Source organism: Petaurus breviceps, unplaced genomic scaffold (genome assembly GCF_028583685.1).
Source record: "Petaurus breviceps papuanus isolate PSGF00001 unplaced genomic scaffold, PetGlider_PUasm1.0 91133, whole genome shotgun sequence".
Classification (NCBI taxonomy): Eukaryota; Metazoa; Chordata; class Mammalia; order Diprotodontia; family Petauridae; genus Petaurus; species Petaurus breviceps.
The window spans coordinates 20,556,909-20,569,848 of NW_027187419.1; the positions used below are offsets into that span (position 1 = coordinate 20,556,909).

At 36.2% G+C, this 12,940-nt stretch overlaps 1 protein-coding gene across 1 annotated transcript in view; it reads left to right on the forward strand.

Moving 5' to 3' along the window:
- Nucleotides 1-12,940, forward strand: part of ANGPTL5 (angiopoietin like 5) — a 30,818-nt gene that overhangs the window by 3,619 nt on the left and 14,259 nt on the right. The window contains 4 exon segments of the mRNA XM_069079998.1: nt 2,730-2,874; nt 6,374-6,477; nt 6,754-6,847; nt 10,147-10,247. Coding sequence (XP_068936099.1) covers nt 2,730-2,874; nt 6,374-6,477; nt 6,754-6,847; nt 10,147-10,247 — 444 coding nt within the window.

Consider the following 12,940-nt stretch of genomic DNA (forward strand, 5'->3'; position numbering starts at 1 on the left):
ATCTACTGAAAAACAAGCCTCCCACCCCAGGCTTCAGGTGCACTTTAGCCTAGGGGCAGGGAAGATCTTACAAATCTGCATTCCCATTACACATGGCAGAGAAGGGAGGAGAGAATATCCACGAGCAGGGTGTGGTTGATAGACTCATAAACTTCAGACCCGTCAAGGAGAATGAAGATTGAATAAAGGCAATTGCATTTAGTAGTTAAGAGATCATTGTTAAACCTGGAGAGAGAGTAGTTTTAGTGAAGTGGTTGGTTTAGAAGACAGATTGCATGAGATTTAGAAGTAAGTGAGAAATGAGAAAAAAAAAGGAGTGGTCAGTTTAAAGGACCATTTCTAAGAGCATATTTGTAAAAGAAGAGATATAGGACAATAGTGTGAGAGAATGACAGGGCTCAGGGAAAGATTTTTAAGGATGAAGGAGACCTGGGCATGTTTCTGCTAATCAATCAGTGAATCAATTAAAAAGCATTTATTAAGCACTTTCTAAGACATAGTAAAGGAAGAGAGACTGAGGATGAGAGAAAGGAAGGGACTGTTAATGGGGAAATCTCCTAGAAGAGATGTGATTAAGAGAACCAATAGAAGGTTTAGCACTTCATTAGAAACTGGAAGAAGGAAGGAGACACTGGAAGAAGATTGAGAAGGATTTCCAGATATGAAATGGAGAGAGGGCAAGGGGAAAGAAAAGGGAGATCTCAGTGTATGCCTTTTATTTTCTCAGAAAAAAATTGGTGGGGCAGCGAAGTGGCACAGTGAATAGAGTACCAGCCCTGGAGTCAGGAGGACCTCAGTTCAAATCTGACTTCAGACACATAACACTTACTAGCCATGTGACCTTGGGCAAGTCACTTAACCCCAATTTCCCTGCCCTCTCCCCTTCAAAAAAAAAAAAAAGCAAAAATAAAGTCTTAAAAAAAATTGGTGATAAAGTCCTCTGTTGAGAGGGGAACAGGGTGGTTAAGGAGGCCTGGAGGTGAAAAGGCTTGGAGTAGAGGAGGCCTTTAGAAAGGGCAGTTGGGTGGTATAGTGGATAAAGAAAAGGGTTCAGGAAGATCAGAGTTTAAATCTGGCATCAGACATTTACTAGCTGTGTGACCCTGGGTAAGTTACTTAACCCTACTTCCTTCAGTTTCCTCATCTGTACAATGGTCTAGAGAAAGAGGTGGCAAATCATGCTGATATCTTTGCCAAGAAAACCCCAAAAGGGATCACAAAGAATTGGACAAGACCAAAATGACTGAACAATAAAAAGTCACTATGGACAGTAAGATATAGACACAATCAAGGAAGAATAAAGGTTCTGTGTAGCAGCAAGGGCCTAGAAGAGATTTTGGATAGAACCTGTGATATGACAGATATGAGGAACTGTGAGTAAGGAAACTCTCTACCATTGAAGAACAGCACCTTGTCTGCAATTTATAGTCGTAAAGATCTGCCTGAAGAGAAGAACATGAGCACCTACCATGCTAAGTAATTTTTTTTACAGTAATTATGTAATTTGATCCTTGTGAGGTAGGTGCTGTTACTATTTTCATTTTACAGTTGAGGAAAATGAGACAAAGATTAAGTGACCTGCCCAGGTTCACACTAGTAAGTTTCTGAGGCCAGATTTAAACTCTGATCTTCCTGACTCCAGGCCAAATGCTTGATTTTCTTGCCACTTGAGCTATTTCTCAGTGCCTAAAGCACTGAAGTATTGAGTAACTTGCCCTGGGTTAAGTTGACTTTTATCAGGGACAGAACTTGAACTCAGGCCTTTCTGACTCAGGGAAGCTTTCTACTACACATACTGCATTGCCTCTCATATTAATTGTAGATGACATAATAGTGAACAGAATCCTACAGTTGCATGATTTTCAGAGCATCCTAGTAGAAAGTGGAGCTTGACCAGGGTTGGGTTGGGTAAAGAGTGCCTGGAGAGTGGACAATGTAGCTACTGATCACGGGGAGAGTGAAGATAGAGGGAATGAGACAGAGGGAGGAATTAAAGGTAGGAGATTGTGATTGAAGAGATGAATGTGAAAATTGTATATCCTGGAGAAAGAACAAAGATAGAACAATGGTTATGGAGATGACCATCCCTGTATGTTTCTGAGGTAGAGTGAAGATGGAGGTTATAACAGTTTAGAAAATTGATAAACCATAAGGTCAGAATATTCAAGGGAACATTTATATATGTGTACACACATACATACATATATTAAATACTTTTGAAAATCAATTTTTTTAAAGGAAGATGAATTTGAAATTGAAATTATTTTAAATATTTAATATATACTTATTCATCTATTTTTTGTCCAGATCAGTGATTCGGTCTAAATTACATGAGAGTGGTGTGGGGAACTCTCATTATGGAAATCTTTCTCATGATAAAGATCATTTCTGTAATGATGCCAATGAGTAACTCATCTCTAACTTATGGTCTTAGAGAGTTATCTGGGGCATGGAGAAGCTAAGTGACTTGCCTATGGTAATTCAGTTTTTATATGTACATAATATGTTAGAGACAGGATTTGAACCCAGGTTTTGCTGAATCCAAGGTTACCTTATTTCTCCTATACATTACAGAATGCTTCCAGACATACATGTATGTATGTATGGGTTATATATAAAATATATAAATAACATACATATAGACACATACACATGTATATATATGTAATTACTATAAAATATACCACATTTTTGTCTGTCTTCCCTTTATTTCTCTATTGATGTGACAGGATTCTTCAGCTATCAACATTCTTGAAGAATTATCCAATACAGGAAGCAAAAGTAACCCTAATGATGCTGCACATAAGGAAAATTGTGGTGATTCATGTGCAATTCAAAGTAAAATAACACGAGAAGAAAAACATTTTATGTGTAGTAAGTAACCCTTGGAAATAGCACCTATAAATTGCTGAGTTTTTTTATGTTATGAATGAAAAAAATTGGTCCTGTTTGTAGGCTAATTTGGGGTAATTTTGCCTATCTATCTTGGCCTCTTGGTCATTAAATTCTGTAGACTGCAACAACTGGTTGTAGAAGGTGTTACTGACCTGATATTATGTAAATTTATAGGAGGTAGTCTGCTTATTCCCAATTTATTGACCAGGTAAAATTTGCCCTGGGTTGCAAAGTGTACAAGTGTGTGACACAGAAAAAAACCCCAGACAAACCAAAATATGTAAGCAAATATTCATTTAGCAACTACAATGTGCAAGATAATTTCCTAGTTGGATGTTAAAGGATATAGAAATAAGAAAAAGTGGACTTTCCCTGTTTAGTTCTGCTTTGTGGAATTGTGATCCTCCATAGGATAATTAATTTACATTTGACTTCTTTCCCTCCCCTGTCCTATTTTCCTTATTACCATTGAGGACTCCATCATCCTCTTAGGTACCTAGACTTGCAATCTACTTGTTATCCTCCTTACTGTCCATATCCAGTCTCTTACCAAGTACTGTTGTTTCTACCTTCTACATAACTCTTACATATTTCCCCTTCTCTGCTCTGACACTTCTACAACCCTGGTGCAGGCCCTCATCAACTCATGCTTAGACTACTGCAACAGTCTTCTAGTTGGTCTCCCCACTTTATCTTGATCTACTAGTGTATCTACTCAGTTCTTAAACTAATCTTTCTAAAGTGCAGGTCTGACTATGTCACAACCACCTCCCTCATTCAATAAACTCCAGTGGCTTCCTATCACCTCCAAAATCATGCATAAAATTCTCTTTTTCTTTCAAAGCCCTTCATAATAGACCATCATCCTCTTTCCAGTCTTTTCTTCACCTTACTCACCCCCATATATTTTGAGATCCAAAGACAATGATCCCTGCTGTTCTTCACACAAGACACCCCATCTCTGTACTTTGTGCATTTTCACTAATTCTCTTCCTGAAATGCTCTCCCTCCTAATTTCTATCTTGACCTTCCTGGCTTCCTTCAACTCCCAGCCAGGGATGTGCCGGTAAATTTAACAACCATCTCTATGGGTGGAGATGTACTCATGACATGCTTTTAGCTTGTATTATTAACATTGTCTTAACTTTTAGTTCTAGACAAATAGGAAAACAATAAATCGAGCCCTGATTTATGGCATGTGATGATTTTTGAAGTGTAAACGCTTATACTGAAAAAATAAAAATGGATTCTGTGAATTCATTCAAACTGGCTCCAACAAAACCCTGGTGCCACCTAAAATCTCACTTTCTACAAGAAACCTTTCCTAATTCTCCTTAATGCCAGTGCCTTTTCTCTGTTGATTATCTACAATTTATCCTATATAAATCTTGTTTCCACATAGTCTCCCCATAAGAAGGTGATCTGGAGAGCTGGGGCTGTGTTTTTTTTTGTTTTCTTATTTGCTTTTCTTTGTACTTCCAGGGATTAGCATAGTGCCTGGCAGATAATAGGTAGTAAAGAAATGCTTGTTGGCTTGCTGTATTTAATTTGGAGAAGGGAGGACTAGGTGGGGGAGAAGGATAGCTGTTTCAGGTATCTCAAGGGAGTTCTATAATGAAAGAAGGGTTAGTTTAATTCTGGTTGGTTACAAAGAGCAGAAACATGAGCAATGGGTATGAGTTTAATCAAAAAGTTTCAGTCTGATATAAAGGAAGACTTACTGAAAATTAAAACTATCCAAAAATAGAATGGAGTGCCTCTTAAGAGGAAGAAGAATTTGCTTCCAGTCTTGCCTCTGATACTTGCTAGCTATGTGGCTTCTTTGAGTCTGTTTTCTTTTCTGGAGGTAATAATACCTGCAGGATATATTTCACTAGTGATCCTGAGACTCAAATGATAGGAAGATTGTAGAACATTTTGTGAACTATAAAGTCCTATCTATCTATGTAAATGCTAGGAAAACATTAGATTGTTTTCAATCAGAAGTTGAGATACCATTTTTCAAAGAGTTTTGTTGAATTGTTCATGCTTTAACAAGATGTTAGATTCGATTCTATGAAATGAAATGATTAAAAATAAGTAGCAATTGAAGAGGTTAACCATAAAGAGGGTTAGAGTTGCTCTGGAGACCCCAAAATACCAACACATGGGGTCCTGCCGAATGAATTCAACTCAAGTCTTCTCAGCCAAAGAAAAGTAAAGTTAATTAAAAATTCACTGTATTGGACACAGAGCAAGTCTGCTAGAAAATTCTATGGTGCTCTCACATACATGGAGGGAAGATGGGATTTTATATACAGAAAGTTGTGGGAGGAATCTATGGGTGGTCTAGAGGAGGAGTTTGGGGAGGGTCTTCAGGAGAAGTCAGATGAGGTCAATGAGTAATTAAGTGTGGGAAGTTGCTAGAGGCTACCTGGAGACTACAGACAATGGTGGGCTAGGCCAGTTCTAGCAGTGGATTGATATTTTGATAGGCTTCAGGGTGGGAAGTAGATGTACTTAGAGGGCTAGGCTAGTAACTGGTCTGGGCCCAGCCACAATCTAAGGCTTATTGCTTCATGCAAATGCATCATAGATTTAATCAGAGTTGGGGGGGGGGTCCCAGAGCCTGTACCTCATCGACAATCGTACCTCATTATATAGTACTTTCCAGTTTTCAAATCCATTTTTTTAAAATACATTATCTTATTTGAGCTTCACAGCAACCTTTTAAAGCAGGCAGCAAAGGAAGGCATTGCTATCTTTACTGTACATATCATGAAACAGACTCAAGGATGTAGTGGCTTCTTTAAGGATCCTCAGCTAATAAGTGGCAAAACTGATATTCAGACCTGGGTCCAACTTCAAATACAATGTTCCTTGTACTCCAGTGCTTAGCTCAGTATCTGACACATAGTAATCACTTAATAAATAAAGGTTTGTCAACTGACTTTCCACTACAACACAAACCTCAACAACTTAGAACCTAGTTATCTAAATCCTTTGAATAATAAGAATTTCTCTTCACTTTTATGAGAAAGACAGGAATTAAAAAAAAAACCACTTGATAGCAGTATTAAATACAGCAAAACAACTTCCAAATTATGTTCTAGTCTTGGTATAGATTCAGACCAATTTCCTACTTCTATATATACAATATGTAATGGGAATTAATATCTCTTTCATCTTCTGGGTTTACTTATAAATAATATGTCTGTAGAAGTTAATTCACTTTTGTTCAAGTTGTTGAAGTATACTATACTTACTAAGGCATTAGAATACTAATGCATTTTAGAAAAGTATTTTTAACAGAGTGATAAAGTTAAAAAGGTTAATAAAAAATAATTATCCCAAACACTGTTCTCTAAATATTTGTGTTAATCAAGGTTTTACTGATCTCCTACCTAGCCAAAATTTATGAAATTCATGATTTTCCTTTTTAGTCTAGTAGCTTTCTATAGAAAGGATAATTATCTCAATAATTTTATCATGCTTTAAGGGAATTTGCAAAGTTCAATTGTTTCCTATACAAGAAGCACCAAAAAACTTCTCAGAAATATGATGGATGAACAACAAGCTTCTTTGGATTATCTATCCAATCAGGTACTGGTTTAATTTTTTTTGTTGATGATATATCTATTTTTTTCTCTTGGTTTGGGTTAACAATTATTGCTTGAAATAAAATTAAACCTTTGCTGTTTCCTCAAAATAGCAAAGTATACAATCCTGTAGCATGTGCTTATAAAATGCTAAAATTCAACTCTAACACCCTGAATAACAGAGGCATAGGAATCTTAACCTAAGAACTCAGAGGTATCAGAAGGATATTCAAATATAAATTTACTTAAATGTATTTTTTTCCTTCTTTTGGCTATATAGGTGAATGAGCTTATGAATAGAATCCTTCTTTTAAATACAGAAGTTTTTAGAAAATATCTGGATCCCTTTCCTCATAGACCAGTTCAGGCACACGGTAAGAACTTTGTCTTTTCTGTCATTTCATATCCCTTTTATGTTTTAGAAATGCCATGGATGAGACAATGGTATTTCTTTATTTTTAGAAGAGTGTAACCAGATCCTTATTGCATAATAGAGTTTGAGGGATTAACACCTGCTATAAGGTAAATTACATTGTAGACTATGTGTGTGTGTAAATGTCTATGTGCATATATATATAGTGTGTGTATATATACATAAACACATACATACCTATACATATACACACATACACATATATAATGTGTATATTTTTTGCAAACATATACATACATATACACACATACGTGTGTGTCTATACTATGTTTGGAAACACTTCAAGTCATTTGAAAGTTGTAAAAGTATTTTGTAAAAGTACTTTGAACCTGAATAGAATATAGTTACACCCTTCAAAACATTCTAGGTTCCTGCCCACTATCTTTGCTAAGGTATGTTTAGATATGGAAATAGAAAGTTTCCAATCTTTCATGCCTGAAATATGTTTGAAATTTGAAAGGAAAGGCATGATGAGATGGAAAGACAGATAAATTTAGAGTTAGAGAACCTGGATTCACATCCTGGCTCTATAATCTAGTACCTGTATAACTCCAGGCAAGTCCCTGGACACTGTTTTCTGTAAAATGAGGAAGTTTAATTAGGTGACTTTTTAGGTCCCTTCCAGTTCCAAATCTATCAAAAAACATAGACTCCAAAGGTTTGAGAAAAAGAGTTGAAGAGGTGTGAAAAATGGTTAACCTATTTACCTCATTCTAAAATACCTTAGACTCTCTAAGATTTTTGAAAATTATCTAGCACCTGGGGACAGCCCTAGCACATCACATCACACATGGGTTTCCCATACAAAGCCACTCTTTGTGTCTATATCCACTCAAAACCATAACCCATAAGCTCCAATCAATGTATCTACCTTTATTAGTCAGCTAGAGGATACATTTCAAATGCTAGAGAATTAGTTCAAAGGAAAAATATTTAATGAAATATCACAACAATAAAAGCACCAATAAAACATTTTCTCTATCAGTTTTGGGTACATCCTTCCACAGATACATATACCATATAAAGAATGGAAGTATGGACACAACATGGGGAATACTAGAGGGGCACACATGTAGGGAGTATGTGTCTAGGGTATATACATAGAAGAACATGTGTAGAGAACACATATGGTTAGTGTGGACAGTTAGAAGTACATGTACTTAGGGAACATGTGTGGTTTGGGCACATTCATGGAGCAGGGATGCTCTTCAAACACTGCCTATGTCTTTTAGTGATGGTGCTACTTCTGCAGGTATTCCTTCCCTTTGGTCTCATGTGGCTGTTATTTCAACTGGATTCTACCAGGAATGTAGTCTCTACCACTGTAAAGCCAAGCACGGGCACCTCTCCAGAGGACTGCTGCTGTGAATAGCTCTAAGGTTCTGATCACATAGTATAGTGAACTCTCTATTTATTCAGCAGTAAATTAAAGCAAAACATTCACAGAAACCAAAGTACAATATTCACAATGATGTAACAATTTATCACTAAAGTGGTCACGTAGTTTTAAACAAAAGATATCATTCAGTAAGTCTTTAACTCAATCATCCATAAGGAGCAATCCTTAAGTGACACCAAGTATAAAAGTCAAAGTTTTCCCACCCCTAGGTCAGTTGTCTTAATCTCTCAGTCAAAAAGTCTTCTTTCTTCTTGATTGGAGATTAATTTCTAAGCACCCTTAATTCAATCATCCTTAAGGGGTACAAAGTGCAAAGTTCTAACACCCCAAATCACAGTAAATCATGATCTTGTCAATCAGCACTAAGTACCCAAGGAGAAGTCTTTTCATCTTGACTCAAGACTGGCTCCCGAATTCCATGGTTCTTCTTCCATGGTTCCAGCTCTCTGGATCTACCCAACTGTCACCTGGATTCACAGGCAGGCAACTCTCAGCTCCCATTCCATGTTGAAGCTCACAGTGTCCAGTCCACCTTAAGTCCTTCACAGTTTCTATTTCTGGGAAGACAGATTTTAACAGAGCCACAATAGCATTCATGCATATTGCTGGCACCATCATCAATTCATTTTCTGCCTGTGAAATCAATATAGACCCACAAACAAGGTCTGAGAAATAAACTCAAATTATCAATATAGTCCCAAGACCTCTGAAGACATCAGTAAAACCCTCCTCCTTCTATAAACTTCTATAAACAGATAACAAGAAAATCCTCTTTCAGGGCTTCTGAACCAGCAGTAAGGTCCCAGGGCTTCTGTAACAACAGCAATGTCCTCTATCAGCAGGCAGAGCTGACAAAGTAACATCAGAACAGACAGAGTACCAGCGCCACAACCATGCTTCCTCCCAGTTCTGCTCGATTCAACCTGTGCTTCTCCTTATATGTGGTGGTTCTTATTCTTGTCCCACCCTTCCGTTGGTCAGCAAGTTCCTCCCACCTTCAAATCACAAGGGGCTCAAACAAGGTGCTAAGTACTTCTTTGCTTGCCATTACAGCCATTCATCCCCCACATTTCTCTTTGCTTCTAGAATCTGACTTCAGTTGGAATAATTAGCTTGGGTGCTACCTTTCTTTTTGTTGAGTATGCTCTATCATACTCTTTCAGTTTAAACTCTATGGGCTTTACTCCTTTTACAAACTTTGAATTTCTCTGATAATTGCTTTCATTTCTACTGAAATATAACATGAAACTCTTTTTCAAATATCCATTTAGTAAATAGAATGATTAAAGAGTGCTGTATTTATACCCCCAGCAACTAGAATAACATTAGTGCTTAAGAAATACTTGTTGATTAATTTGTTGCTCTAAGAAAAAGAGAGAGTCACTTCAAATTGATTTCCCTATTGCTACTTACATTGACAATCTTAGGAGGGTATAGTTGGGGAGGCTTGAAGAAATGGAAAAAAATGGAGATAAATCTTTTATTAATTTTTTTTCAAAATTGAGGAAGGGGAGAGGAGGGAAAGGATAAGTATTGAAGCAATAATGATTATTCATTTAAATTAGTATGATTATCTTAGCAGCAAGGAATTCAGATCTCATGCTCTTATTAGTGAATAGACAAAACCTTTTGTAGTAATTATTGTTTGTTTTTTCCATTTGGAAAGCAAGATTTGCCTCTTCTCTTTATCTGATTTTTGGAGCTAAGATATTTTTATTGTCAAAGTGATTAAAAATTATCTTTTTTTCTATGTGAATTATTTAATTCTTATTTGTTCATCTTACAGTGCTAAGACATCTTTATAAAAATGCCAATTTAGAATGCTTTTGATTGTTCTTTAGGTTTGGATTGCACTGATATTAAAGATACAATTGGCACTGTAACAAAAACTCCCAGTGGTTTATACATAATACACCCGGAAGGTTCTAGTTACCCTTTTGAGGTAAGACTCTTCTTTTAAATGTTGCATAAGATAGAGGAAAAGCATAGAGACAGAACTCATGTTTTGACTGTGTAAAAATTCCAGCAAAGAATTTCTTCTGTCAATGTACATTGGCACCTTTTCCTAAACTTATATTCTTGGACAGCTGCCAAAAGCGCTGGAAAGTTAAGTTATTTGCAAGGGTCACAGTATGTCTTAGAGGAGGGAATGGAATCCTGCTCTTACTGGTTTCAAGGATGGTACTCTACCACACTGCTTCTCAAAATAAGCATGCAGATTCAGAGTTCTAATTCAATATTTTTATAATGTATTCCTTAAACATTTCTGAGTGAATCTATAAGAATTCTTCTTTGATTTCTATTGGTTTCTGGAATTCCAGTGTCCAGTGATGCTTAAATGAAGCACAAGCTGAATTATTCTATTTTTTTTTTAATTAGGAAGTTTTACAATTCCAGTTTCAATGGTCATGGTTGTTGTGTAAAGCAATTTGGTTCAGGATCTTATTTTGACATGACAGAAATAATGAATATTTTACTGACATGAAAATATAACATGGTAAGCACTGGCCTAGGACTCACTAAAGAATAATAATTTTGATTTTTCTTCCATACTATCTCATATGCTTTTTCAAGTTAAACATTTTGGTTCTGTAAGAAATCAACCAATACCTTTATTTTAGCAATAGTGGGGAAGGTAGAAAAAACTCCAATTCATTTCTGGTTCAGGTTGCATGTAACAAACTACTCAAGCATATCCAAGTCCTGTCTCTAACAAATATCTAATATTAAATGTATAATAAGCTCTCCAGCAAATGTTTCCTTTTTAATTAATTAATTGATTTATTGATTCATTCATATAGTGTATTGCGGTTTGCTAAATGCTTTACACATTATTTCACTTAATCCTTACTACAGGTATTTTTCCTGATTTTATAGGTGAGGAAAGCTAGGCTAGATCAATCAATCAGTCAATTAAGAAGTATTTCTTCAGCACTTGCCACGTATAGGAAGAGGTCAAGTGATTTGCCTGTGGCCACGTCAACAGTTAGAATCTGAACTGATAATTAGTTTTATTATTTGATGATAAGTACATAATAACTTAAGAATGGTTAAATGTACCATAACAGGAAAATATTATATTTTTCTTTTAAGAATTAGGATGAAACAGTTCAGGGTGGTTATTTTGCCAAAATATATTTGAAGTATTCATGGATTCACCTTTTCCTCAATGTGTATCCCCCAAACTCTTATGCAGATTTCAACCCTGTTCATCTAATTTAGTCCACTAGCCTTCAATGTGTGTGCATGGCCTGACTCCTGGAGTATGTCATCAATCATTTAAAGAGTAGGAAGATGAGGTGCAACCCTGTGATAACAAATCTTATCTCCAACACAGCCATTCCATATCCTTATCCCCAAACACTTTTCCCATCCATTTTCTCCAACCTCTTTCCCCAAAGTTTCCAACTTCACCCCTTCTGTTTCAATTATTAAGTATTTTCCCCTAATAGCAATTACAACCTACCCACTGCCTGGGTACTCCCCTGTCCCTCAGCTCACCAGGTAACTTTGACAGGAGCCCCTCAGAAGGAGGGAATAATACTTATTTCTCCTCCTCACATTTAAAAATTTTTGGTGTCTCTAAATAAAAACCCCTCCCATTTTGAACTTCACTATTTTTGTTACTAACTTCATCACTATCACCCCTTATATATCCAAAAAGCTGCAAAATCTTCCTGTTTCTGTTTTCAAACACTCTTGCATCTGCTTACTTCTCTCTATTCACACAAACACCATCATACCTCAGACCCTGATCACCTCCTTCTTAGACTATTTGAATAGCTTCCTAATTTGTTTCCTTGTCTCAAGTCTCTTCCCTTTCAGGTCCAACCTCCACATAGCAAAGTGATTTTTTTTTTGAAGTATGGATGTGATCATATCACTCTCTACTCAATAAACTCCTGTGACCCTTTATTGACTCAAGAATAAAATATTATTTTAATATTTCTCATCTTTTTAGATGTCTACTTTTGTATAAGTTTTATAATATACATAATATGTGTATATAATTTGCAAATACATAAATATACATATATTGGGGGAGTATAATCTAAAATTTATTAGTAATAAGAGTGATCAAAAAGTTTGAAGAGCACTTGGTTGATGGTCTTCACAAATTATTATGGCTTAAAAAAATCATTACCTAGTGACCAACTTTCTGGTGATGAGCCCCTTTGCCCTTCAAATTTATCACTCAATTAAAATTTTGGTATCTGTTATCAAATGACATCCAAGGTATTCTCCTTCATTCTTCAATGAATTCAGTGCCTTGCTTTCCACTTCACATCTTGCCTTTATATTAGGGGACTTCAACATACATACTGTTAACTCTCTCAAATATGCTAACATCCCAGTTCCTCAATTTACTCAGTGGCCCAGATTTGCTTCATTCCACTTCAGCTGCATACAGAGATGGTCATACCTTTGATCTTACCATCAGTTCCAAATATTCCATTTCTATTCATCAGCTATGAAATTCCTTCATCTGATCAGAATCTTTTATTATTCACTTTTTTCCTCTGCCTTACAATCACCAATCCTATTCTATGTCTTTTCTGTGACCTTCAGACCCTCTACTTTTCAGTTTTTCCCTAGGCCATTACCCCTGCAATGGCTATACTCCTACTGCTTTCC